The sequence below is a fragment of the Alternaria conjuncta genome (assembly GCF_024043145.1).
Source record: "Alternaria conjuncta strain BMP 0040 chromosome Unknown scaffold_1, whole genome shotgun sequence".
NCBI classification, from domain to species: Eukaryota; Fungi; Ascomycota; class Dothideomycetes; order Pleosporales; family Pleosporaceae; genus Alternaria; species Alternaria conjuncta.
The window spans coordinates 2,253,987-2,279,008 of record NW_026250090.1 but is presented as its reverse complement, the minus strand read 5'-3'; the positions used below and the strand labels follow the sequence as shown (position 1 = coordinate 2,279,008).

General features: G+C 53.5%; 10 protein-coding genes across 10 annotated transcripts in view; 4 read left to right on the top strand and 6 right to left on the bottom strand.

Moving 5' to 3' along the window:
• Positions 1-986, bottom strand: part of J4E85_000804 (uncharacterized protein) — a gene marked incomplete at both ends in the record, with an annotated part of 1,944 nt that extends 958 nt beyond the window's left edge. The window contains 4 exons of the mRNA XM_051465093.1: positions 22-593; positions 653-693; positions 752-841; positions 907-986. Of these exons, the coding sequence (XP_051331614.1) occupies positions 22-593; positions 653-693; positions 752-841; positions 907-986 (783 nt within the window). The remainder of the gene's footprint in view (positions 1-21; positions 594-652; positions 694-751; positions 842-906) is intronic.
• Positions 987-1,863: 877 nt separating this feature from the next.
• On the bottom strand, positions 1,864-3,659 carry J4E85_000803 (uncharacterized protein; the record flags this gene model as incomplete). Its single annotated transcript, XM_051465092.1, has 3 exons — positions 1,864-2,643; positions 2,691-3,376; positions 3,428-3,659. The coding sequence occupies 3 exons, from the start codon at positions 3,657-3,659 to the stop codon at positions 1,864-1,866; spliced, it is 1,698 nt and encodes a 565-aa protein (XP_051331613.1).
• A 346-nt stretch (positions 3,660-4,005) lies between these two features.
• On the top strand, positions 4,006-4,881 carry J4E85_000802 (uncharacterized protein; the record flags this gene model as incomplete). The annotated part of the gene is made up of 2 exons (XM_051465091.1): positions 4,006-4,256; positions 4,305-4,881. 2 exons carry the CDS (start codon positions 4,006-4,008, stop codon positions 4,879-4,881), a joined length of 828 nt encoding a protein of 275 aa, XP_051331612.1.
• Positions 4,882-5,144: 263 nt separating this feature from the next.
• On the bottom strand, positions 5,145-5,746 carry J4E85_000801 (uncharacterized protein; the record flags this gene model as incomplete). The annotated part of the gene is made up of 3 exons (XM_051465090.1): positions 5,145-5,562; positions 5,672-5,685; positions 5,738-5,746. 3 exons carry the CDS (start codon positions 5,744-5,746, stop codon positions 5,145-5,147), a joined length of 441 nt encoding a protein of 146 aa, XP_051331611.1.
• Positions 5,747-7,567: 1,821 nt separating this feature from the next.
• J4E85_000800 (uncharacterized protein) lies at positions 7,568-8,773 on the top strand (the record flags this gene model as incomplete). Its single annotated transcript, XM_051465089.1, has 3 exons — positions 7,568-8,201; positions 8,273-8,407; positions 8,472-8,773. 3 exons carry the CDS (start codon positions 7,568-7,570, stop codon positions 8,771-8,773), a joined length of 1,071 nt encoding a protein of 356 aa, XP_051331610.1.
• A 635-nt stretch (positions 8,774-9,408) lies between these two features.
• J4E85_000799 (uncharacterized protein) lies at positions 9,409-10,224 on the top strand (the record flags this gene model as incomplete). The annotated part of the gene is made up of 1 exon (XM_051465088.1): positions 9,409-10,224. One exon carries the CDS (start codon positions 9,409-9,411, stop codon positions 10,222-10,224), a length of 816 nt encoding a protein of 271 aa, XP_051331609.1.
• Positions 10,225-12,314: 2,090 nt separating this feature from the next.
• On the bottom strand, positions 12,315-14,352 carry J4E85_000798 (uncharacterized protein; the record flags this gene model as incomplete). The annotated part of the gene is made up of 2 exons (XM_051465087.1): positions 12,315-13,068; positions 13,139-14,352. The coding sequence occupies 2 exons, from the start codon at positions 14,350-14,352 to the stop codon at positions 12,315-12,317; spliced, it is 1,968 nt and encodes a 655-aa protein (XP_051331608.1).
• A 1,022-nt stretch (positions 14,353-15,374) lies between these two features.
• On the top strand, positions 15,375-16,682 carry J4E85_000797 (uncharacterized protein; the record flags this gene model as incomplete). Its single annotated transcript, XM_051465086.1, has 1 exon — positions 15,375-16,682. One exon carries the CDS (start codon positions 15,375-15,377, stop codon positions 16,680-16,682), a length of 1,308 nt encoding a protein of 435 aa, XP_051331607.1.
• A 1,756-nt stretch (positions 16,683-18,438) lies between these two features.
• On the bottom strand, positions 18,439-19,251 carry J4E85_000796 (uncharacterized protein; the record flags this gene model as incomplete). Its single annotated transcript, XM_051465085.1, has 1 exon — positions 18,439-19,251. The coding sequence occupies one exon, from the start codon at positions 19,249-19,251 to the stop codon at positions 18,439-18,441; it is 813 nt and encodes a 270-aa protein (XP_051331606.1).
• A 2,509-nt stretch (positions 19,252-21,760) lies between these two features.
• On the bottom strand, positions 21,761-24,229 carry J4E85_000795 (uncharacterized protein; the record flags this gene model as incomplete). Its single annotated transcript, XM_051465084.1, has 1 exon — positions 21,761-24,229. The coding sequence occupies one exon, from the start codon at positions 24,227-24,229 to the stop codon at positions 21,761-21,763; it is 2,469 nt and encodes an 822-aa protein (XP_051331605.1).
• Between the last annotated feature and the right edge of the window lie 793 nt (positions 24,230-25,022).

Here is a 25,022-nt window from a genome sequence, read left to right as displayed (position 1 = left end):
CCCCCCCCCCCCCCACCTTACCTGATTCACAGACAAGGTAGCATAATTCCCAATAACACTCGTAAGACTCGACAAGAAACCCCACGAATACGCACTGCCCGTCAAAGTAGCCTTCTGATTCCACATCTCACCTCCCCCATCCGTACTCACAAACGCCCAGATCAAAATCGCAATCCACGCAATCGGCACAATGATACTCTTAGCCATAAACAGCCACCTCAACTCATTAGGATGCATGACCAGAAACGGCACGCTGCCTAACCAGAAGATGAAAAAACTGATCATGGTCGCCGTATCAATGCCTTGGCTCTCAGGGATACCGTTCTCCAGTGTGAGAAAAGAGGGCCAGATGGCGCCGATCATGACGCGCACGGAATTCGCGCCGTTCATGTTTTGGATGGCGAACCAGAAGATGGCGAGGATGGCGCGCGAGACGATGGCGATGTAGGAGCCCCAGAAACCCCAGGAGGCGCGCGCGATGACGGGGAAGGGGACGTGGTGGAGGACGCCGATTGCGCCGTTTAGGGCGATGACGAAGGAGATTATGAAGAAGGCCAGGGCGACTATGCCGAGGGATTCGCGCCATGTGAGGCCTGGTGGTGGTGTTAGTGGACGATTCAGGTAGTACATAGTGCGAGAGTGGTTGATGTACCGATTGCGATGATACTGGATGCGAATTGCCATGTTGCGGCGCTGAGATCATGTTAGCATTTCCTACTTCGTTGATGTCAAAAGTTTGCCAAAGGCGTACTTGAATGCATCCGACACCCAATACGAGATGAAGCTCGTCACACCCCACTTCCTACCATGCCTCGGAACAGGGTCAAGATCTTTGTTCGTCCTGTATACCATCAGTCAGTACAAACAATCCATTATCGCGCATCTCCGTCTCCAATTCGGACCTACCATCGCGCATTGCCTTCCGCAAACGTGCTCTTGGGTTGCTCAACCCTGAGCGTCCAATGCGGCTTCTCGATTAACGGCATCCTGAAGCCTACCGTGCCAACCACCAAGAACGTGGAAGGGTTGTAAGAATGAGGGAACCGTTATCCTTGAGGGTCTTTCCGCGCGACGGACACAAGCGCCTTCTTATCCTCTAGCAGCACGCACAGTCTCAGTGCAGATCTCCGAACAGCGGGCGCCCAGGATTGACGTTACGTCTATATCTCTGGCAAGGCGACGATAAGATAAGCGCCACGAGCCGACCATGTCAACACCTCGTCTAGAGACATGGATCGAGACTCAGCTGGACTAGACGAACGCCTTGAGCCTTTGCTCGCAGCCTTTTGCTCAGCAAACAACCACTCACACAACTTGTCATGATGGTTAGCGGCTGTACCCAAGGTCTCGGTCCTTGGGAAATGCGACCGTTGCTAGATGGGGCCGGCTGTCATTCGACGGTGGTGCAGGTGCAGATAAGCACCCCAGTCGGTTCGGTCTTAGCGAAGGCGCCGCTCGGTGGCGCTTCGGCTGAAATTACCCCAGAGAGGGTGATCCCCACGCGACGCGATAGGTACGATGTCTCCTCCACAGATACACATATATGTGACGGCTCTAATCAATACGAAGAGAGTGATATAGTGTATCGTAGTACCTACTAAGGGTGCAAGCGTTTGACGAGCTTTGTGGAGGAGGGGAAAACCAGTGTGTCTCGGTACTTGGGGCGCATGCACGTCGCTGCCGACTACTGCACAAGCTGGCCTGGATTCATGGGTCAGTCGCGTAATCTCGTGCATACGAGAAGTGTCATTGAGCTGAACACATGTCAAGAGCCTCGAGCGGCAGATTGAATGGGGGTCATTTGGAAGAAGCTTCGTGAAGGCAAGTACGTTCAAGTTCATCGCGTTTTGCTCAATGCGCTAGCTACACATACGCCAAAGTATGGTCCTCTCGGATGGTCGCATTCACGCCTAGGTGGACCTCACCACCCACAACCGATGAGCCAGTGACAACTAGCTCGCCTGCGGTCTGCTCGTCTGTTGTCTTGAGATGTGGTGTATCTTTCAACTTGATCTCCACGCAGCTGAGGGGCACACCGAAGTGGCTGTGCTTGTTCGATGCTGTCTCCCTCCGGTAGTCGTAGATGTTGGTTTGCGCAACGGCTCCCGCTACCTTGGCTGTGGTCAAAGCGTATACGACACGCGCTTTGGTGAAGATGCGTAGATCGGAAAGATCCTCTGAGCTAAGTGGCGGCGTGTTCAGGCCTTGTCGTTCAGACACGAAGACCAAGCGCAGCTTTCCAGGTGTTGTGCCGACAGCCGCCCTCTTGGGCGCATTGAGCTTTGTGAGAAGATTGTCGGTAGGCAGGCGGCCAGCTGTCAACATGCGCGTCTCGAGGTAATGTGCCAACTTCTGGGGGCCACCGGTTACTGAAGTCTTCGTGGTGTTGTGGAGCTTCGCAGCTGTTTCGGCGGACACCACTGTTACTGTAGGGGCGATGGAGCGTGTAGCTAGTTCAAGATCGACACCCGGACCGGCAACTGACTGGATGACGACTGTCGCGTGAGAAAACAGAGCAACCAGCGTCAGGCACAGACAGTAGGAATGTGTAAAGGCGTCTGCGGGAAGGAACGTATCCGAGGCATTTAGACGGTGGGCGGCAGGAAGGGACGTGACAAGTGCACCAATGGCGGCGGTCAGATTCTGTTTCCATCAGTACGTGCATATGCCAACATGGTGGGTCTACGTACCTGTTGCGTGAATTCGACAACCTCTGCCGGCTTTCCAACGGCTTCTTGCCAGAGGAAGACAACGTTTCGAGGCTTGCCGGGGTTCGACGGCAGTGGTATAGTGGTATTCTTCTGTTCCTGTACAAGCTCGTGCCAAACAGCAACATCAATCTTTCCGCCGATGCCTTCGGGTACCTCGCTCCAGTCCATGTGCCTGCTTGTCTTCTCTACAGTCCAGACGATGGAGCGCAGGCCCGACACGCCCTGACTGAGTTCGGCAAGAGGCACAGAGCCTGCCTCGGCGATGAGGGCATCGGCTTTCGTTTGAAGGAGGAGTTCGGCAAGGGTCTCGTGTGGTTGATTGTATGGGACCAAGATAGGCGTGAAGTCGAAGAAGGCACCGGCAAAGAGTGCAGAGAGGAACTCGAGACTGTTGGGAAGGTAGATGGCCACTCTCTTAGCACCGCGATCCTGTAGATGCTTTCCGAGGATAGCAATCTCCTTAGTAACGTCTTCAACTTTGTGCTCGGTGACGCCTTCCTTTCCAAAGACCGTCATGATGTTTGCAGTGCCGCTAGACTTTGCGCCCTTCTCGAGAGGGATCTCGCCTGTGACACGTCGCCAGATATCGCGAAGATCTCCATCTTTGCCGGCCGAGTACATGGGAGCGCCCGGAGGTCTTACGGCAAGACCGGTACGGAGAGGGTCTGCTGGAGGTTAGCTGGAACGTCTGCAAACATATGGTGGGGTGCTCGTACAGCCATGGGGAGTTTCGGGTGAGCGGAAGACAGCAGACTCTCCCGGCTGCCTCACATACGAAGCTACCGCCTGTCTGGCGAGCAGCAGCGGGTGTGTGTCGGCATCGGCGCTGTCGTAGATGACCCAGGCCAGGAAGCCGACGATGGTGAAGGCGATGAGGGTGCTGACAAAGTTCCAGCCGGCGAGGACCTCGCCGATGGTCTGATCAAGCTGCTCTAGAGTACCCGCCATGGCTGAGGTCGCATGAGTGAGGTGAAGTTGGAGGTTTGGCTGGCAGCTGCGGGATGACGGCGGGGGTGAATTGGTCCGCTAGTGAAGGGACCCCTGTCGGCTCGCATGTCCGTCCTCCGATCGCCCTTGCCAAAACATGGTTGCTGTACAACCACTCTGACCTTCACCATCGCGGCACCCTGTGGCAGACAGAATGTGCCTGTAGCCGCGCGACGCTATCCGACACTAACTACTAACCCAGCAGCATCAGTGAAAGTGTAGCCCGAAACGCGAGCCAGCCCATCTCTTGCGACTCCCTTTCGGCCAAACAAACCATCAACGCGAGTAGCTAAAAGCTTCACACAACATGTCGGTAGCCCGGTACGCGCAGCCTGCGACTCCGCAAAAGGCCGCGACACCATCCGCCCAGACAGAACAGCCATACACGCCCAATGGCTCCTGGCGACATCCCAAGTTTGACGAGATTGCGCGCCGGCAGTACGCTACCACGTTTGACGAGCGCAACGTCAGGGCCATCGTCCTGAATGCAGGCTTCCTGTTTCTCTCGGTATATGGTACTAGAGTCACTGAGAAGGTGAAGCTACTGGAATACGCTGCGTAGGTTTCTCACGAAATGTCATCGTGGATCATGCTAACATGCACCAGAACACCGATTAACGCTGTCGTAAAAGCTGTGCCCTACAGCGCATGGGCCGTCCTCCTCGTGCGCATCGTATTCGCTGCAAACATCGTCATCGCGTTCCTCCCTCTAATCCGTCGCTACTACCCCGACGAGATCGCCGACATACCTCTCACCCCTTCACAGCGCGCCTCCATGGGCCTGAAGGCTGGTGTCCAGGCGCCTCAATCCCCAGGCTCTGCATTCGCATCTCCCAACTACGTCACGCCTCCCCGATACCAGCGATCAACACCGCGCAGCAACAGCTTCAGCAATCAGGAATACGGCTCCGGGTCGCCAAACTTCAGAAGGTCTGGTTCGGGCTCACCGTTTTCACCAAACAATGGAGGAAACTTCCAGAGATCAATGAGCGGGTCTTCTGCGACAAAGCGGTTGAGCTATGGTGGCAGTTCGATGAGCAGTAGCTTGTTCGGTGACAGCTCAAGCAGCATGACGGCACCGGGCACCCCTACGCCCTCTACTGGCAAAGCGAGTGTCGGACTGAACAGCAAATGGCTGTACGAGAAGCGGAGAGACAGCCGAAGCGGAATGTTTGCGCAGTAAATTCTCATAGCGTATGATGTACAGTGACGTGGGACGGCAACACATCGCTTTATACCCTGATATATCGCGTGGGCGTTTTGGGTGATTCATTTAATTTAGCATAGCTTGGAGCTGGGGCATTGGAATTGCTAATGCGTTGGTGTACGATAATACAAAGAGTGGAATCTTCCATGCCATAACGCCATTGATGCCTCGTATCTACGTGAACTCACTCTAACGTGTGATTCATCCGTCCGTTGTATCGCCAATCCTCTTGTCCTAACTCATGAGAACCGATCTCCCTTCCGACTCCGATACACCTCCGGAGCCTCATACTTGCTCTTCTCGCCCACCCTCTGCCCCTCACTCTCAGGCGCATGTCTCGTCGGCGCCGGATCCTGACTCGCCTGCATACTGGGGTTGCCCTCGCCGCCCATACCCCCATTCCCTCCTCCCTCCGCTCTCAGCCTGCCCACCTCGCTCGTCACGCTCTGCGGCGCCGCCTGTGTAGATCCTGGTTTCGCGGTTGGGTTCAGCGGTGTGGTGGTAGGAGCGGAGTTTTGTAAGCCGTGCTCGAGTTCATAGAGGCGGATGCGTTTTTGGCGGTCGGCTTCGGCTTTTGCGGCGCGGTCTGCGTTTATGCTGCGTTTGGCGAAGAAGTAGGCGCCGCCGCCGGCTACGATTAGGGTCGCCCAGCCGTAGCTGGGGGTGGTGTTAGGGTGGGTTCATTGGAGATCTTGGTGGGATGGTGTTGGGTTTGGCATGCATGGGGTGGGTGGACATGGTGGTGTCTGCGAGAGGTGTGACGTACTATACTGATTTGACCTGTTCGACTGTTAGGACTAATGACGGGGCGGAAAGTGTATATGAAGCTTACTGTGTTCATGATGGGTTGTGTATTATCGGTCTGAGAAGGGAATTCGTGTGTGTGGAAGCTTGTGGCGGCTTTGCGACAGCTCGCAAGTTTTCTGAGCGATGGATGATGAAAGTGGTCTGATTGTTGTAAGGCTGCCGGCGATTGTTCGGCGATTAGACAAGGACTCGCCGCCGCGGGGATGAACAGTTGCCTGGCACAAGTCAACCATCTTTATTACACGTGACACGACCTTTTTACTGCTTGTCGCAATCGCACCAGGCTTCATCCAGGATCTCTCCGGGATATCACAGTGGCTTACACCATCTCCAACAGGAACATGACGAGGCACGCGCCATTTGATTTGCACTGACAGCAGCACGTCTCAATAACAGCATTACTGTTCATGATACTCAGAGCATCTTGTCATTCCAAGGAATACTGGGCAGGCCCGCAATGGAATTTGTCAATGACTGTTGCTATCGAGCACGCAGGAACCTCTTATCCGCGGCGACAGGCTATGCCTTCTAGTCTCTCTCCGTCGAGTCTGTCCCTTGTTGAGACAAAAGGGCTTCCGAAGTCACAAGACTTGACACAAAGGACGTTCTCACTCCAAAACTACTGACCACAGAGCAAGCGCTATCTCGAGATAGATGAGGGTTACAGCAGTACCTTCAAGCCATTTCAGGAGAGTGGACTTGCTGCATGGTGAAAGTGTGAGCCCTGCAAGAGTGTCGTCGCTGCAGCCAACCTGGCTTTGAAGAGAAGGTGCAACACTTCGGGAGGATGGCAGCGACATCATCGAAGAAGAAGCAATGCTCACAACCATCGCTTCCACAATACGGTCGCTTACTACACTGCTCGCTACATCGTTGAGTCCGGAAGTCCGGCATGATGCGCGACAGGAATGCCTCAGGAGTGCGGAGATGACAGGTGCAATTCCTGCGTCTGCGCTATCGCGACATCGAGCCCCTTTGCTTAGGCATTGTCGACAGCGACCAACGGGCGACTCTACGCGAGAGACTGTGTGCCTATCTGCCGAAAGCGCGGCGTTCCTGCTCCAACGGGTGGCCCCACAGCCATGTAACGGGAAGGTCCACTTTAACGGGCGCCTGATCTCGAAACACCAACATCCCGAGGCTCTTCGCTTTTCATGGGACCGCCACTCACCATCTGCTGTTCCTTCGCACGAGCATAGTTTCCGGAATTGAGCCGGGCATACGGCATGGCACTGTGCCAAGCCGTCGTGTTTGCATGTGGCGTGCGACGTTCTGATTCGAAACTTGACTTTACGGTCGTCGAAACCTCCCACGCCTCATCGCTAGCGTACTACGGCAAAACGGAGGCTGAATTGTTGGTTCAATGAGCGCTAAGTGACGGAGGGCATGATCTGGTCCAGGTTCTCGAAGTTTGAAGCCTGTGGAGCAGCCTCACCACAACGCCTCTACGTCCATGACAGGCTAGGTGTTCCCGTCACGGAGGCACCACAAGCTCCTGCGAAGTCTATCCAGGGTGCTTATTCCTTACTTGGCGGTCTTCCGTACTCCACTCTTTCATTGCCAAGTCTCTACTCAGGCGCCTAGGCCAGCACGACCATACACCAAACCCTTGACCTATACCGAAGCACGTCTCATGCAAGTGGACACCACCATGGATGTCGAGTAAGGGACTTCGCGATGTGGTGGTTCGACTGGTCATGAAGGATGGTATATAGAATACCATCCGTTCCACTGATTACAATCTATCTCCATCAACGGTCTTCACTTCTTCACAGCTCGACGCTAGTCCTTCTTTACTCCACATTCTATTCTATTCTCAGCGCTGAGCGCCAACTTTATTTTAACTCCAATCACTATGTACTTCGCTGCCTCTTCCGTTGCGCTTGCCGCTCTCTTCACCACCGTGCACTCGCACGCAGCTATCTTGGCCGCCGTTGGAGACTCTGGTGAGAGTCAAGGTTTCCTTGTTGACCCTGCTATTGCTCGCAACTGCACAACCATCTCTCCTTGCCAGCAGGATGCTACCATCATCCGCGACTCGGAGATCAAGCAGAACATTGTCAACGCCTGCGGAAGGACTGAGATCGCTGGTAACATCGACATCGGCGAGCAGACCGAGAACGAGCTTGCTGCTGGTCGTATGGCCCAGGTTTCTGGCGGCTCCATGCTGGCCGTCACCATCCACCAAGTCAACGCGGATGGCGCTGGTCCATTCGAGTGCGACATGGACGAGACTAGCAACGCCGTCACCACCTTCACCCCGTTGAAGGTGTCCAACAACATCCCCGGTTCTTTCGGTCTCTCCCAGGCCAAGGAGAAGGACTTTGTTATCAACGTCCAGATGCCCGACAACTTCAACTGCCTCGGTGCTTCCACTGGAAACATCTGCACCATCCGATGCCGCAACAACGCTATCGCCGGTCCCTTCGGTGGATGCTTCGCCGTCCAGCAAACCGACGGACAAGGTCGCACCGATGAGGCTGCTTCTGGTAAGTTCCACATTTTCTATCATCATGAGAAAGCGTCTGCCCTATCCTGTATCCATACTCACTGCCGCTAGCTGTCGACACTGCTCAGACACTTGAGGGTATCTCTGCACAAATTCTGCAAAACAAGAAGGATCTTCCTGCTGCTATCGCGGCGAACCAGGCTGCTGGTGCTGCGGGTGGCAACGAGGGTGCCAGTGCCATTTCCGGTGCGTTGCTTTCTCATCCGTCATGTCTTTACTTCCCTGGAGTTCATGCTAACGTTTCTCTCAGCTCTTATTCCTGACGCCACTCAAGCCCCCAACGCTGGTAACGGCAACAACGGCGGCAACCAGGGTGGCAACCAGAACAACGGCAACCAAGGCCAAGGCCAGGGCCAGCAAGGTCAGGGTCAAGGTCAGAACCAGGGCCAAGGCCAGCAGAACCAAGGCCAAGGTCAGAACGGTCAGGGTCAGGGTCAAGGTCAAGGCAACGGTCGCCAAAACCAGGGCCAGGGCCAGGGCCAGGGCGGCTTCGGCGGCCAAGGCAACCGCGGCGGCAACAGGTTCAGGCGTGCCCTCAAGTTCTTCAGCTAAACGCCTCGACCCATGGCAACACGAAGGACAACAAACACACACAGCGAAACAGTACATAGCCGATTGAGGTTGGTTGCAAAAAGCGCGAGAATTACAAAGGCTGGTCCGTTTTTTACATTACTTACCACACTAACAATGTATATACCCTTTTTTAGTTACATATGGAGATATAGTAAAGGAGGATGGAGAGTGAATAAAAGACTTCTTCACCATTTGCTTTTGGTTTTGATGTGTTTTGATACGGTCGTTATTGAATTGATGAAGTGATTGAGAGAGGTGAGCGATAGCGAGACCAGGATGGGTATCTACTAATCTGACATAGTCATAAGCCCTTAGATCTTCGTAGATCAGTAGTCTTACCCTTCACCGATACTAGCCAAGCTTTCACCCTCCCCATTCTCTTCCAGCTACTACCCGTCCTTTCTATTATCAACACCAACATCCACTCACACTGCAAACATCAGCATGTTCACTCTCCATGCCAAACTTTATGGCAAGATACTTTCACCCAGCCCCCGCTGACTATATCACATGCACCCCGCCTCCTCCTAACCCGTCCTCATCCACACCCACAACTCACCAACTCAACTCACAACACACAGCTACACTCCTACACCCTTACAAAAACCAACAATATGAATCCTTTCGGTAACTCAGGCGGCGACGACTTCTTCGGCGGCATGGGCAGTCCCTTCGGTGGTCCGATGGGTGGCATGGGCGGTGGCCCCTTCGGCGGTATGGGAGGCATGATGGGAGGTGGCCCCCCTCCCATGATGGGCCGTGGCGGCGGTGGTTGTCCTATGGGCGGTGGAAACCCGCGTCAAGGCGGCTACTCCTTCTCTTCGACTTTCGATACCTCGCGCCCAGAGGGACAGCAATATCAAGAGCACCACGAGCCCTTCGGCGACTACGCTGCCAGCCGTGGTGGCGGCGGCGGGCCTATGAGCGGCATGAGCGGCAGCAGCCATGAATCAGCCCCGCGTGGTAGTAGTGGTCGCGGCCTCATGTTCTCCGGTCTCTCACGCGCAGACAACCCATTCAGACAATCACGCACTGCCGGTGCTAGCCGCGCTCCTGAACAGCCCAGCTACGGCGGTCAACAGCGCTACATGGACGATCGAGATTACGCCCGCGGTGGTGCTCAAGATCCACGGTATGGAGCCGGATACGAAGATCCGCGTGCTGGTGGACAGTATGGTCAAGGGGGAGGTCCAGGCCGTATGTTTGATTATGGGGGTTCTCGTCGTCAACAACCTTCTGGTCAGCAGGGCTACTATGATGATGACTCGGATTCAGAGGATGAAGGGTATAGGCCGCAGCAGCGTTATGCTCCTCAGCAGGCTTATGGTGGTGGTGGTGGTGGTGGTGCGCGGAGGACTGGCGGTGGAGGAGGAGGTGGTGGTGGACGCCAGTTTTTCAATTTTGATCGTAATGGGAGGAGGAATAATTAGAGGAGATGGGGTAGCTGAGGAGGTATGAGCCCGCGCTATGGTCGCTTTTTCTTCTTCTTTTTTTCGAGCCGGGTGAGCTGAAGTGGCTTGATTGGCGTTTGGGATGGTATGATGCTTTTCAAGAGATAGCTTCCGAGAGCTTTTCTCGAAGACAATGCAAATTTGTAGTATGAAATTTAAGATCATGGAAAAGATGAGGGTGATGGCTTGTATGAGACTGCAGCATACATCAGCTTACCACGATGATACCTAGAGACTGTCCAATGACGACCACAGTCATTGATGCCGTCATTCTCGTTGTCTACCAGGCATAAGAGATTGGTAGTCGCTTAAAAGACCGACAAGGAGTTGCAGACGAAGCATTGAAGAAGCTGTAGATGCGATCTATCCAGGCCGGCCAGGGCAAGAGAACCGCGAGTGTGGCCAATTATCGCGACGTTGCGTAGCCACAGTAGAAGAAGTCGCGGCGAGGTTGCGCATTCCCCTGCTACACTCATCCACCAATCACCGTCTGTCCGTTCCTGCTGACACCTCCAGCCACGCCTTGCTCCGCGAAAACCGCCGATTCGTGACTGGGAGCAAAGATGTCGTGACCAACTGCTCACCAATGCGCCGTTTGTCGCCAAGAAGGACTCTTTCTGCACCCCGGTAAAAGCATCTACCGTGGAAAAGGCGGCGGCTCGCGCGTACTCGCGCGAGGGTGGTGTGACCCGGATCGCCAAGATCCTGAGGCATCCTCGCGAAGGCACGCCTGAAGAAGTACCGCAGAAAGATGGATAGAAATTCTACGCGAATACATTCAACGATTACTCCAGAGTCGCCTTACCAATTCCCTCAGTATGTACATTTTGCGCCTTTGTAAGCCGAACTCGCAAGAAGCGCTTTCAAAGCAAGATATAAGCAACGGAAACGCTTCCTAGCGTCAAGACAGCCCTAACCGCAGCCCACAAAAATGGTGACATTCGACTCCGCCTGCATACGTCGCTCATCTCCACGTGCAAGTCAGCCGCGGCCGTAGTGCGAGGACCGTTCGTTCACCCCTTGCTCACATCCTCAGGGCAGACGTCCTAGGCAACCATCTTGAAACGTATTAATACCACCCGACGCCCCCATGCTACCATTCCACTGTTACCTGTCTTGACTTGCTTTGAAGAGGTTTATACACCAGAGCACAGAATTACCGACGCAACCAAGACCCCACACGCGCCGACACCACCGAACCTTCCTGGCCCCACATTCCGAGATCATCTTCCGTAGGGCTGGTCACACGCGAGCATCTATAATCACGACTGCAACGACGATACAAAGGCACAACCAACCGTCCAGTCCGAACATCCAAAGACTATCCCTTATACCCTTGTTTCACATACCGACATACAAAATGGCAATCTCAACACACGCCCTCTCCCACCTCCGCACATACTCCACCCGCCATCTCCCGCGCGACCCACACTACCGCCTCAAAGCCACTTTAGCAACGAGCTATGTAGTCTCGGCTCTTGCACTACCGTTTGTGCCACCGCTTTTGGAGACGAGGAGAGCGAAGGCGGATGGGAGTTATTTGACGAGGTATGTTTAGTTCTTGAATCAGGTTTGGGGGAGGAAGGCGGTATACCTGCCGGATTGGGAAGGGATGGGATGAGGGGCGTGAATGGTGTGAGATCATCTAGGAGTGAAGTGCTAATGTATCAGTAGGGAGAACGCGTACTGTTCGTCACAGACTCTTGGGTGTGCGCGGTGATGAGTTTGGTGGAGGTGAGTTGATGGGCGATGGGGAGTATGAAGTCATGGCTGACGTTTATCGCAGACTTCTTTTGCAGTGGTGTATTAGCTACTGATTTGGTGCGATACCTTTTCAAATACCCGGCGTTCGTTCATTCTTGGGAGAGGATTTATATAGAGACTGTGATCCGAAGCTGTATGTGTTGCACGAGCACATAGCGCTACTGTTGGTCATCAGCATAACACTTTTGATAATACATGCATCATTAAAACTATTTTCTAAAGCCAGATTTACACAAGAATACACTATTGTGGTTGTACAGACTACCGAAGTCGAACATGACCAGCTATCAGTCTCCCGAGAGTGCTTAGTCAACGTCGTCGTTGGTGTTGATATTGGCGGGCTGTTGCTGAGTTTCCAACGCGTCGTGCATCTCGTCATCGTCGTCATCCTCATCCGTGTCCCCATCCTCATCCATATCGCTATCATACTCGTCTTCAGTAGCCACCTCCCACACGGTCGTGAAGAGCTCTCCGTCGTCCTCGAATACAGGGTTGCCGTCCTCGTCAAACACCGGGTTGCCATCTTCGTCGATGTACTGTTGAACAACATCGTCGTCTAGCTCAAGATCGAGCGCCATATCATCATCCTCGTCAAGATCATCGACCTCGAAATCCTCATCGCTATCAGCTGATTCTTCGCTTCCGTCATCTGAGCCGAATATTTCCCTGAACGATGGGAGTCGGCCGCCGCGATTCACGAGGCTATGCTTCATGGAAAGCGTAAGACGTCGTGTCTTCGACTTTAAGAGGCTGATATCCACTTCGCTTAGTTGGTCCGTTTCAGCTTCTTCTCTCGCAAGCGATTCAACTGTCTCTTGGTACTCGTTGGTAACTTCTTTCCTGATGAAACTTCTGAATCCATCCATGCTCGCATCGTACAGGCATTCGATAATAGGAACGCGCTCTTTGTGCAGGTACGGTGGTATCAAACCTTCGCTTTTGTGTAGTTCCAACGACATCTTCAGGTTGATGCCAGCCTTGTGCAGCTTGAAAGCCTTTGCGTGGCGATTGCGGAGACGTTCCTCATCGCAGATGTACTCAGACTTTGCCGTGTCGAGCCTAGGAGCCACACGGGGCATAGTCAGCGCATGATTTAAATAACAACGTTTTCTTTGTTATCAGAACTTACCACATGTATGATGATTGCAACAATTCGAGTGTGTCCAGAGATGGCAAAGCGGCGTAGTGATCGAAGTCAGGCGGCTGATCCCAGAAGTCGACCGGCACATCCCAATGCCGACGAATTCGAAGTGTTTCCAGACTAGGGGGCGCTAGATCACGGTTCATGATGATAGTCTGGTGTAGGAAGGAATTCGTGTCGCATTCAAGGTACTTCAGAAGGTGGAAATCGCGCATACCATCGCCAGGTGGGCGTATGCTGCGGAGCACCTGAGGGCTTTTGTCAAGACGCCAGCCAGGATTTAGATGTGTAAGGCTTTCCAGCGAATGCGCGACTGCGGAGAGAGCCTCCAGTGATCCGCCCGCGTCTTTGTTCAATAACGGCTTAGCCCGCCTTGACCGGTTGATGTTGAAGACATTTTCGCCCATAGTTAACGACTTCAGGCGCGCGGGAGTGCGAAGGATGCTGAGCAGGCTTTTGGGCCGTAGTTCGCACTCGTCAAAAACAAGTGAGGTCAGAGGAGTCTTCTTCGCATGCGTCGCGAGTTCTGAGATTTCAGAGTCGGGGAAGGCCACACAGGAGATGTGAAGGTGCTTGAGAGCGGGGTGTCGGAAGAGGCAATGGAACCCGTCAAGGTTCCAGAAGTCGGTAGCAGTACCGTGCGAGTGGATGGTCAAGTTCTCGAGAAGGCCCAGCCCAACTGTCCGCTCGAGATTCTTTCCCAAGCGCCGCTCAGCCGCGATCTTGTCCGTCTCTATTGGGCCATCCACGCAAGCTGTGTCGAGCGCACGGCGGAAACGTTGCATATCGCCGTTGACCCAAGCCTGTCCACCATCGTTCTCCCAATGAAAGTTATCGTACGGGCTCTCAATATGCCACTCCCTCAGGTTGACCATACGAGCTACGCACTCGTTGAAAGTCGTCCTTATCTCGGCGCTGTCTTTTAGACTGTCGTCTTTGTATGAATACAAGATCTTGAGGGTTTGTACGGCGCGGACGCGTTCAGGACGCGATGTGAAGGCTTCGATGATGGCGTGGAGGTTCTTTACGGATAGAAGCTCGATTCGCTTGTAGAGTCGCTCTTCTGCGAGATTTTGCATATCGCGACATGTCCGAGCGAGCGCGCATAGTGCCTTGTTGTTGCCTTGGAGGTGATCGATTACGACGAGAGCGAGTTCGTTTGGGAGCGCTGACGTCGTCGTGGCCAGAAGATTCGACGTCATGATGCGCGTGGTACGCGATCGCGGAGGCTTTTGTATACTCTGAAGAGATGACTTTATAGCGATGATCGATGGTTGTACTACTTGAGTGGATTCAATTATTAGAATGTTGATGCCTAAGTTGTCCTAGATATCTTAAGTCAATAATCGCGTGGCGGAAGGCTGTGATTTCGGGCCGGGAGCAAACACGTACTGCAGGCGATGGAAGGTAGCCGTGTTTGGCGACTGTGATACGAAGTCGTCAATCGGAGAATTTGTTGTGATGCGTGAGGAACGCGATTTTCCCACGGCGAACTAAATTATCAGATTATGCAGGGACGACGACGAGGGGCCGAGGCGGGGGTTGCAGCGCACGGGCCAATGACGTTGACGCGTCGTCCACTCACCCATCCACGCCTTCACATTACGCCTTCAACACCCACGAAAGGTTTATCAAAACGGCGTCTCGCGTTCAATCAAGCTGTGAGTATGTGAATATACCGTAACTCATGCGAGAAGCGCGTCTGAGAGGAAGAGCCCGGAGTATCGCGTGCCAGCAGCAGTGACGAGAGCATATGTTGAGCTTCACTCCCACGGTATAGTATATGAGCTTTCGTATTGTCTATCTCATATAACGTTATGTTCATTCAGTATGTTGAGGCTGATGTTGATCCTTGAGCTTGGGAAAGCTGTCATCTCTGTTCACGATAATGTTCCTTTTGGACCCCGGCGCGTCTGCAATGAGTTTCGCGGACTTCAAATAAAACATCTGGAAGATTCGGGACCGTCGCTTAGTCCTTCCCTCAACTCAGGTGCTTTTGCTATGCTGTGTGGTTGGTTGCCTGGTCGTCCCGCTGTTTTGTTGGCACGACGACCTGATAACTTTATTGTTTGCCAGCAACTATTGTGCGTGCGAGAAAGCGACACTACTACCGCGGTCACCCTACATCAGGCGAGAGTAAAGTATCAAATCGCTTTTTGCAGGCTCCTTTGAACGTACCTTGGCCTCACCTCTTGGCACCGAAGGTCAGACTTTTACCACAGTCATGGAGCCTCCCCCAAGCCCGCTCTATCTCAACGCGAATGCGAAAGGCAAGAACAAGCGCGCAGTAGACGATGGCTCTCCAGCTAGCGCCAAGCTTCCGGATTCACCAACGACCGACAGTAATGCGCCTAACGTCGTCCGTCGCCGCCAACACCGCCGTCACAATATCGCCGCCGAGATCTGGGGCCCGGACATACCATCTGGGCCTACACCCCAAACTTCGACCGGTGGACCTGCGCCGAAGCAGCTTTTCAGTGTCTACAAGGCCATAATCCGCCACCCGAACCTCTTCTTCCAATTCGCGCTCCGCCTACCTTACCCGTCCATCGTCGACCTCTACGCCATCGACAAGGAGTTTCATTACCGCCTGAATCTATACAGCGTCTCCCTGATACACGACTACGCCCGCTACCATGCGCCACTTGCCGGTCACATTTTCAGCTGGGTATTGTACCCCCGTACATGCATCTCAGACCCCATGCTCAGGCCCATGGATGGCCGCGAGTGGCTAGCGCGCGATGTACCTGGCTTTCGCTGGGTCGGCATGATAGTCTACCGCCAGAAGGTCGTACGCAGCATTCTCACATGCCTTGCTCTGGAAGGCCATCGCGTACCGGAGGCCTGCGAGGGCGCGCTGATGAAGTACTGGTGCGTCATGGAGCTCAAAGAATCGAGGACGCGTCGCTCTTTCCTCGAAGATGCCGATATTTGGACCGATGCCGATCTCATCAACATTCAGCTTTTCTTCATGAAACTCGACATGCGCTTCTCCGACCCCATCCTGGGCAACGGCGTTTGTCAGCTAGGTCCCATGTTGCTCGCCCAGAAGAGCTTGACTCCGCTGTGGGAGGCGCTCAGCGGCAAGATGAAGTTCAACTACGACACTACCAGTGCGATGGTCGTTGCGACGTACCTCATGGACGATCTTGACTTCGAGGCGCACCCCTGGCTCGAAGACGTAGAAGACCATAGCGTATTGGAAGACCAGTGGGGTCTACTGAGCCTTGAGGGCTGGAACGAAGACGGAAAGAGAATGCCGCATGCTTTGGATCTGGTCATCGCTGAGAGTTTTAGAAGGGGGCTGGATGTGCAGCAGTACTATCTGGACTTCGTCATGTATGGGTATGGAGATAGCAGGACTGGGGAGAATGTCCCGGTGCCGGTGCAGTTGAGGGGCGACAAGAAGGTCAGGGTGCCGAGTGAGGGGTGGCCCTCGAAAGAGATGAGGCAGAGCACGATCAGGAAGCTGGATGCGCGCTTTGGGTTCAGGAAGCGGCCTGCTGGGGATGCGATGGACTTGAGCGCTTGAAAGCTTCAGGGCTCGACACGCTGGTCTCGCTCATGAGCTACGTAACTGCCTAGCATAACCGCAAGCTCACGAACCCTTCTGAGGACAAAAGTCCTTGACATGAACGTTTTGTATTCTTGTGTGACTACTTCGGGGATGCGAACATGTTCAATCCACGCAGTTCCCTCGTCTAGCTACTAAGTTTCCTTTTCGCGTCGAGATTCTGTGGTTTCGTGGGCCTTCGCACTATGCCATCTCTCATCATCTGTCCGACAAGCGAGCGAGCCCAGATGAAGCTAACATACTTGCGTCGCCTTTCGCACTACTCATTTCTTCGCCATCTTCACCGCCATGTCCATGATGTCCTGCAACTTGACCTTGCCTTCATAGCCTTTGAAGACCATCTCGGTGCACATGTCTTGCGCTCTGCTCATAACCCTGCGCGTGTTCACATCGATGTCAGAGATATCTAGGTTGAAGATGGCTTTGTCGGTTGCAGTCTTGATGACAGCGATGTAGTTGAGCATGGGTGCCAGAGGAGTCCCAAGGTAGGGCGACTCGTCGTTGTTGGTGTCGTCTGGGCGCTCAGTCAGGGCTGGTGAGGTGCTGCGAGTGGTCGATGGGGTTTGCATGCCGATAGTGGAAGCGTCATCTAGCAATGGTCAGTTGGGGGTTCTCAAGTGCTGCTGGATACTCATACCGGTGATGTCCAGGCCCTCGAGCTGCTGTGAGATATCCTTGTCGCAGATTTGGACGGAATGTTCTTGCCATAGACCCTTGAACCCCAGCGCGAACATCCTTCTCGCCGGGTCTTCTCGCGCCCAGAGCAGTTCGGTCAGGAACCTGCGATATTGGAGCATGTAGACGTCGCTGAGACAATACTCGCGGTCTTGTGAGTACAACTCCTCAGTGATTATATACTGCTTGAGAAGAATCGAGTGTCGACCCAGGAGGAGACCGTCGTTGTTGACCTTGAAGCCGCTGGCGGAGAAACCGGGCTGCTTCACCAGATACTGCTCAAGAATTACGACCTTCTTGGCATCGAATAACGGGGACCGCTTCAGCCAAAATGATGCAAGCTCAATTCTTGCGCTGATACACTCGTGGCACCTCGAGTGCTCCTTCTGTATGACTGGCCATGTCTGCACTTGTTCAAACAACCTCTTGCCCAATGCGAGTTCATCGCCAACTTCTGCTGTGTCTCCTCTGCCGACACCCTCAAGAATGGCGTGGTTGACGGTGTGGAGGATGTAGTTGCAAGCTACTATGGTTTGTACGGGAAAGAGGACGAAGGAAGTCATGTGCGCAGTATTGTCGTCCATACTTGCGGGGTGCGTGCGATCTCGTCGTCGGCGATTTCCAAGGGGAGGTCAAGATGCGGAGACGGAAGTCGCAGGCTGCAGTGATTTCGGAGTGGAGCACTACTCAAAAGAGCAGTCGCGATTTCCAGGGTCCTGCGAGGTTTCACCTAGCGGTGAACGCTAATTGGGAAGTTACTTCCGGATCGAGCGATCGAGCAGGAGGTGAGAGATACCATACCGGTATTCGTCACCTGCATATTGCGCTATCGACGCGCAGGTCTAGATCGCTTTGCCTGGCAGTGCACTAATGAGGAAGGCAGCAATCGGGGAAACATCACGCATTGCTTAGGAACGACACAAAGGCAGTTGAGCGAGATGTAAGCATCCTGGATCTAGCAGCGCCCTCCCATGTTATGTTTCACTACAACTATCAAGTATGGAATGATCCATAACTACTTCTTATCCCACCACTTGTCTTATAGGCGCTCGGTGGGAGCTGGCGAAGCGGTACGAGTGGTCGACGGAGTGAACGTGTCGACAACTGACTCGGTGTCTAGCACGGTATTAGATATAAGCTTGAATGCTGAAAAGAACGTCTCCTTACCGGTCAGACTGACGTGGTCGGAGGCTGTACCGTCCTGGACTTCTGCGACATGTTCCAGGTAGGCTCCCCTGAACTCCCTACTGAACATACGCTGGAGAGGCTCCTCTTTCATCCAGGCCAATGTCATCAAAAAATCCTCGAAATCTTCCTGCTTGTGGTGATCTGGAAGCCAGAAGCACTCCGGTCGATTGGGGTCATTCTTGTAGGCGTCCATAACCCTGCGCTGCTCCAGAACGATGAGATCCCTTTTCAGAACGGTACCATCTCGATGTATGGCCAATCCGCTGGCGGAAAAGCTTCGCTGAGGTTTCAGGTATATCTTGAGCCTCTCGCATTCCTCCACGAACGATCCGAAGAAGGAGCCCACAAGGCACTCGATTGCAGTCTTTATAATCCCGGTGATGTTGTTATAAATGTGCGATTGCTCTTTGACAATGAGCGGCCAGACGGTGTCTTTGGAGTCCACTAGCTCTTTCGCTTTGATGTAATGCGCTAACATCTCGCTAACATCTGAGATCGAGGAAATGCCAATTGAAGATGTGCTGTTAGATATGATAGTATAGACTTTAGCGAGGATAAAAATGCAGGCGGTAAGAGTCTCGATGGGGAAGATGGCGAACTTCACCATCCTCTGTGAGGACGCGGCCATGGTGGGGAGCGATGGTGTGTAGTTGAGCGAGGCCATTGTTGCACGAACGTGATGGGGTAGAACGAAAGTATCAGGATTCTGTAGTTTTTATATGGGGACTGACTTACGTGAGTGCCGCTAGAGCAATCGAACGTTAAACCCCGCACGGTTCTGAACTGATAGTCACCTAGGCAGTGAAGGCTAACGAGGAAATGAGCAGCCTCATTAGTGTACTGACAAGGCTGATACTGTAAATCGCACACCGCTGGAGAGTTTCCATGAAACTGTTTCTCAATAGCGACATAAAGAAATAGACGAGTGTGATGACAGATAAATGGGCAAGAGTGTTGAGCGTCGTGACGTTGACATTAGGTACCCTCGATCGAGCTGAGATCTCCTGCGATCAACTAAAACCAATTCCTTTGATAGCTTCACCATCTATATCCCGGTGGATTATACTCGAAGGGATCATCTGCCGGGACATCCAAATGCGGTGCACTGATATACATGCGCTCCCGTGGCGCCTTCTCAAGCCAAGCCAGCATAGTCAAATACTCTCGATACGCTTTTCCATGTTCTTCAGTGCACAAGTCCTCGACCGAAAGTGAGCAGTCCAAGTAAACATCAGGGAACTGCTGTCGAAGCGCAATCCTCTCTTCCCTCATTTGTAAAAGACCACCATTATCCACGATATAGCGTCTCGGTTTGAAGGTGATCGGGGCGTTGAGGTAAAGCTCCAAATCGCTGCGATGCTGGATGAAGAGCGGGGAGTTTTCTAACCACATGCGCGCCTCAGCCTCTATCTTGTGTATGTTTGTGGCCAGGGGTGCGTCTCGATCAACGACCAGAGGCCAGGTGTACTCATTTTGGAGGATCTGTTGAGTTACGGAGTAAGAATCATAAAGCGTACATTCGCTTGGGTTCTTTTCGAAGTGATCTTTATTCGTGTTGTTCAGAATGGCTGCTCTTGCTGCTCTCAGGATGGTATCACAAGCCACCACGAACTGTATCGGGACGACTGCGAGTATGACATGGTTTGGGACTTTCGGTGGTACATAGGGCGGGGGTTCGTTGGATCGAGCCGCTGAACTCATTGTCGTGTTGATGATTGATGTTTCGTGTCGAAGATGAGAGGTCAGGATCCGAGAGCAGCTCTTATACATAGCTGAGGCGGTAGATCAACAAGCAGTTTGCGGTGATATGATGGAAAGGTCACACCTCCATGAGCGCGAAAAGCAAATAGCAAGCAAGAATAGGCATCTCCCAACGTATACCCAACTCCGCAGCCTCCCCACGTCCCCCTCACACCCCAAGCCTACCGCCTCCCAAACCCCCTTACCTCCTCACTCACCGCCAAACCATCCAACCCCACCCGTTCCATATCCTCCGTAATCTCCCTCAACACCATCTGCCACGGCACCGCCCTAGGATCATCTCTAGGATACCTCCATATCATCTGCATAGCATAACTCGCCTCCTCAAACCGAGGGTGTTGTTGAGCATACTGAGGAAGCTGGGCGAGCCTGTTCGAAACATTCCCACTGTGGTGTGAGCCCTCGAAAGGGTTCACAGGTGCACTTCTGCTGCGGGAGTGGCCTGGGCCGTGTCGGCGGGTAAAATGAGGAGGATGAGGTGGGTAGCTTGGGGGAGTTTCTCTTCGTGGATCGGGTGCGAAGGAGACGTGTCGCTGTTGTGGAGAGGAGATTGGTTGGGGAAATGGGGGGATGGTGTAATGGGGGCCGCGGCGATTGCGTGGAGGGTATAACATTCCAGGATGAGTCGGAATGGGGGCGTAGCCTGAGCCATCGATGGGGATTAAACCATCTGGCAGGTCTAGTCGATTTGGGAATCGAAAGTCCTCAGTATCGTGCCTTGAGCCGCTTCCGTAGCTTATCTCTCGAGTCCTCCAGTGTTCAGCTTCATACGTCGACCGTACCGAGGCGGGGGAGGTGTCGGCAGGGACGGTGACTGTATAGCGTTCGCCGTCACTCTGATGTCGAACGTGGTAATGCTCTGGGTGTCCATGTATTTTTGAAGAAAGCCAACCCATTGCGTTTTTGCTATCTTTTGGTAAGACCTTTGTTGGGTAGAGTCGAGGGTAGGAGTGGTTGACGTTGCGTGTCTAGACAGTGCTCGAGTTGAGGAAAGTCTCGGTTTAGTTCGAAGAGGCTTCGGTAGAAGGATTAAATCGAGAGAGTGTGTACCGATGGAATATAAACTTCTACTCCCATGGACTGAGGGAGTGGCTGTTCGGCGATGGCGACTATGAGAACGGCGATGGCTAACTGCAGTGAGTGAAGTGCTCGAAAAAGAGGTGAACGGGAGTGTGCAACGGAATGAAGAGATGATGTGAAAGCAAGAACGACCGAGACGATATCGTGTGTGTATGCACCTCTAAGTCATAGTAATGATATAAAGATTGGACATGTACGAAGGAACTCTCTTGTCACAAGACCCTGTGATCTATGCCAGCAATGCTAAAAACGACCATGGATATCCAAGCACCCGAAAACGCCATGTGAGATGCAAGAAAGAGCATTTATACAACCATCTAGACAACAATACATCATCTCCGTAACATATAACTCAAATCCGGTAGCCCAGCCAGAATACTCTTGATAACCTGTTCTTCATCGTTCTTCCGTCGTTGCGCAGAATTCGTAGCTCCAGTAAGCGGCTGGATAGGCGGAGGAGTTACATTTCGCGGAGGAGATCGCGTGAATGTCTTCGCGGAAGATGCAGCACTGCTCGGTCTCGGAGGAGTCTCGAAGACAGAAAAGGGATCTGAGGGATCGCGCGTGGCTGGCGCAGACGCTTTTGTGGCAGGAGCAGATTCAAAGAAAGAGAAGTCGGCATCTGCCCAGGCGTCTATGGGAGGTTCATCTCGTACTATGGGTGCTGAAGGCGGAGTGCTAGGCCTCGCAGGTTCCGGCTCATGTGTATTGGACGTGAACGCAGAAAAGTCGTCATCTTCCGTGCTGTTTGTGACAGGCTCTTCGACCTTGATCTCGTTGATAGCGATTTCGGTTGTATCATGCGCATCGCGCGCCGGCAATGCATCAGCTTTGACTTCATCTTGTGGAATGACATCTGAAATCGGTCTTGATGGAACTTCGACTTTGCTCTTCTCCGACGTGGCAGAAACAGAGCGCTTGGCGGGTTTCAACAGCCCAGGTCCAATAGGTCCTTGTTCAGCGTGGAATGGAACAAAACTTTTCGGACCAAAGATCGCTGATGTTGGCGATATGGTACTTCGCAGGCGCACGATATGCATCGCTTCGGCTGAGCGGTCCTGGGTCGGTGGAGTCTTTGGCGGTGATGCTGAATTTGACACGGTGCTGTCGAGCGTCGCGGGTATGGAGCTTGAAAAGGCTGAGGGGAAAGTAGATACTGTAGGGCTTGATATCATCTCACCCCAATCATCGTCATCTTCTGCAGGCACATCCGTACGTTGTTCCTGATTGGAAGTGTTGGTGTCGAGAGCAGTAATGTCTCCCCAAGGACTTGAAGAGGTCGTGGTTGGCTCAGGAGGTGGGATTGCTTTCGTTGCGACAACCGGCGTTTCACTCGGCGTTTGCCCATGTGTTTCCCCAACATCGCGTGTCAGGTCAATTGAAACTGCACGAAGCTCATTCGCTTGTGTAATTTCGACAGCATTATGCTTAGGCGCGACAGGCGGGATTATAGGCGGTAAACCGGGGCTGTCCTGCTTCCAAGGGTCTACTGTAGTAGTCGGAGAACTCCAGTTGAACGCAGCTGGGGCGTCAGTGGATACGGGAGGCATGCTTTGTCGAGCTGGTACAACTTCGACTGCTCGTTGTGTGGGGATGGTAGTCTTCGTGCGCAGGTGTCCTCTTGCGGTCTTGGGCTCCGGAGGCGCAGGCGTGTCCCAGTAGAACGACGCCCTGGCTCCGGGACCTGTGCCAGAGAGGCGGTCTTCTCGTGCCCATCTTGCCACAGTCTTGTTGACTTCCGACCTGACTTGAGAGCCTGCCCATGTGACCCGAATGTAGTTGTCGTCTGCATTCCCGCTGTTGAACTCCCTCATGGTTTGCTTGCGCGTAAGCCGGTACCAAGCTTTGCGCCCGGATGTTGAGTATACAGGGTCATCTGGTGCCTCCTCTGGCTCCTTAGTATCGCCGCTGGAAGGGAAGAGCTCGTCGAAGAGGTCTGTATCGAGTTGATAGGTATCGGCGTCGTTTGAGGCAGTAGCGGCACTCGAAGTGGCTACTGGCGATCCAGGACGGGAAGCGGCTGATTCTTCTGAGGTCTCCTTCGAGTCCCCTTCAGCGCTCTTTAAAGGTTCCGGTGGACCAGAAGGAGCTTCCGTCAACAGAGTGTCTTGCGTGAAAGTCCCAAATTCATCGTCTGTGCTGTCGCTGCTCGAGCTTGAGGCATCCACGTCACTGTCCTCATGACTTGCTGCCGCGTGAGCTTGTTCCGGCTTCGGCTCCTCCACTGCAGTCCGCTGCCTGCCAGCCTCTTCTTCAAACGATGTCCGTGGCGATTCGACCGGCGCTTCGGTGCGGCTCGTTTCGGATGGGGACGTGGAAGGTCGTGCAGAAGAGTCATCGTCAGGCTGTAATCGATTCGCAGGGGCGACCGTGTCTTGACTTGGAGTCGTGTCCGGCTGTATCGTAGTCGACGTGTCGGAAGTGTCCGAGGTTACGTTATCCACATCGGAAGTATCTTCTTGTCCACCCCACGCGTCTTCTCGTGTCGGCGATGCATGCTCGCTTTCTTCCCTCAAATCCCAACGCGGCCCATCGTCAATTGCCCTCTCATTCTTCAGTGGACTGGGTTCAGCTATGCGCGTCTCCGTGAGTGCAGCCACAGCGGCATCATGTCCAGATGACGTAGTCCAGTCACCAAAGCTCTCGTCCTCATTGCCCCATCCAGCATCATCCAGAAAGCCATTCAGTAGCACGGGCGCAGGCGCAAGGGTAGGCGGCGGTGGTGAGGTCACCTCGTGCTTCGTCGGCGACTTTTGTTCGTCGGCATTGTTGTCTGCCCACGGGTCGCCCCAATGATCCATGGTCGGGCTGCCGCGTCAAGCGTCATAGTGAGTCGCTTCTGCTAGAGAAGCATCACCAAAAAGTGCAAGCAATCGAGAAGTAGTGGGCGAGGTAGGGCAGCTGCGAACGGGCGAAGGCCAGCTTACCTCGGGGACTTGCAGGCTCTTGCCAAGCCGGGAGTCGGACGTCGTGCAGCCGGCGAACTTCATTCGCGATCAGGCGGCCATAGCTTTCACCCACACCCGCGACAGTGACGATGCGCAATCATGAAATTTCACAACGGCATATCGTGACTTGCAAATGATGGAAATTACTTTCTTGGAGCTGCGGTAAGGGCTCACGACATGGCCTGTTTACTGGGGAAATATCCTGCACATCGCGAACTCACAATGTGATGATTACTCACCAAGCATCTTCTCGCTCTATACTTCCGCTGAGCAATATTTTCACGAACCATAAGGGATCATTGGAGCTAGCATGTCAACTCCCACCAAGAAACGACGGTGTCACCCTCCACAAAACTACGTCCACTTGGTCCGCCAACTCCGCAATCCAGCGACCGCTACTACTTACGCAACATGGAATACAGGTCAAAACTACGGGAAGAGGGCAGTAGTAGGTTCCCGACCCAAAGTCCTGAGACGCAGAACGAAGTTACCCAGATATACCCAGCCGCTCTTGCCTGTCAAGGAAGCTAGTATAGTTGAGATGTTCCTCCAGCGCAATTCAGGATGCTTCCAGACCATCTGTGGGGTTTTGCTGCTCATGTCGTGGTTCTTGCTAGGATTTTTTATCGCCAGAATGCTAAACCCC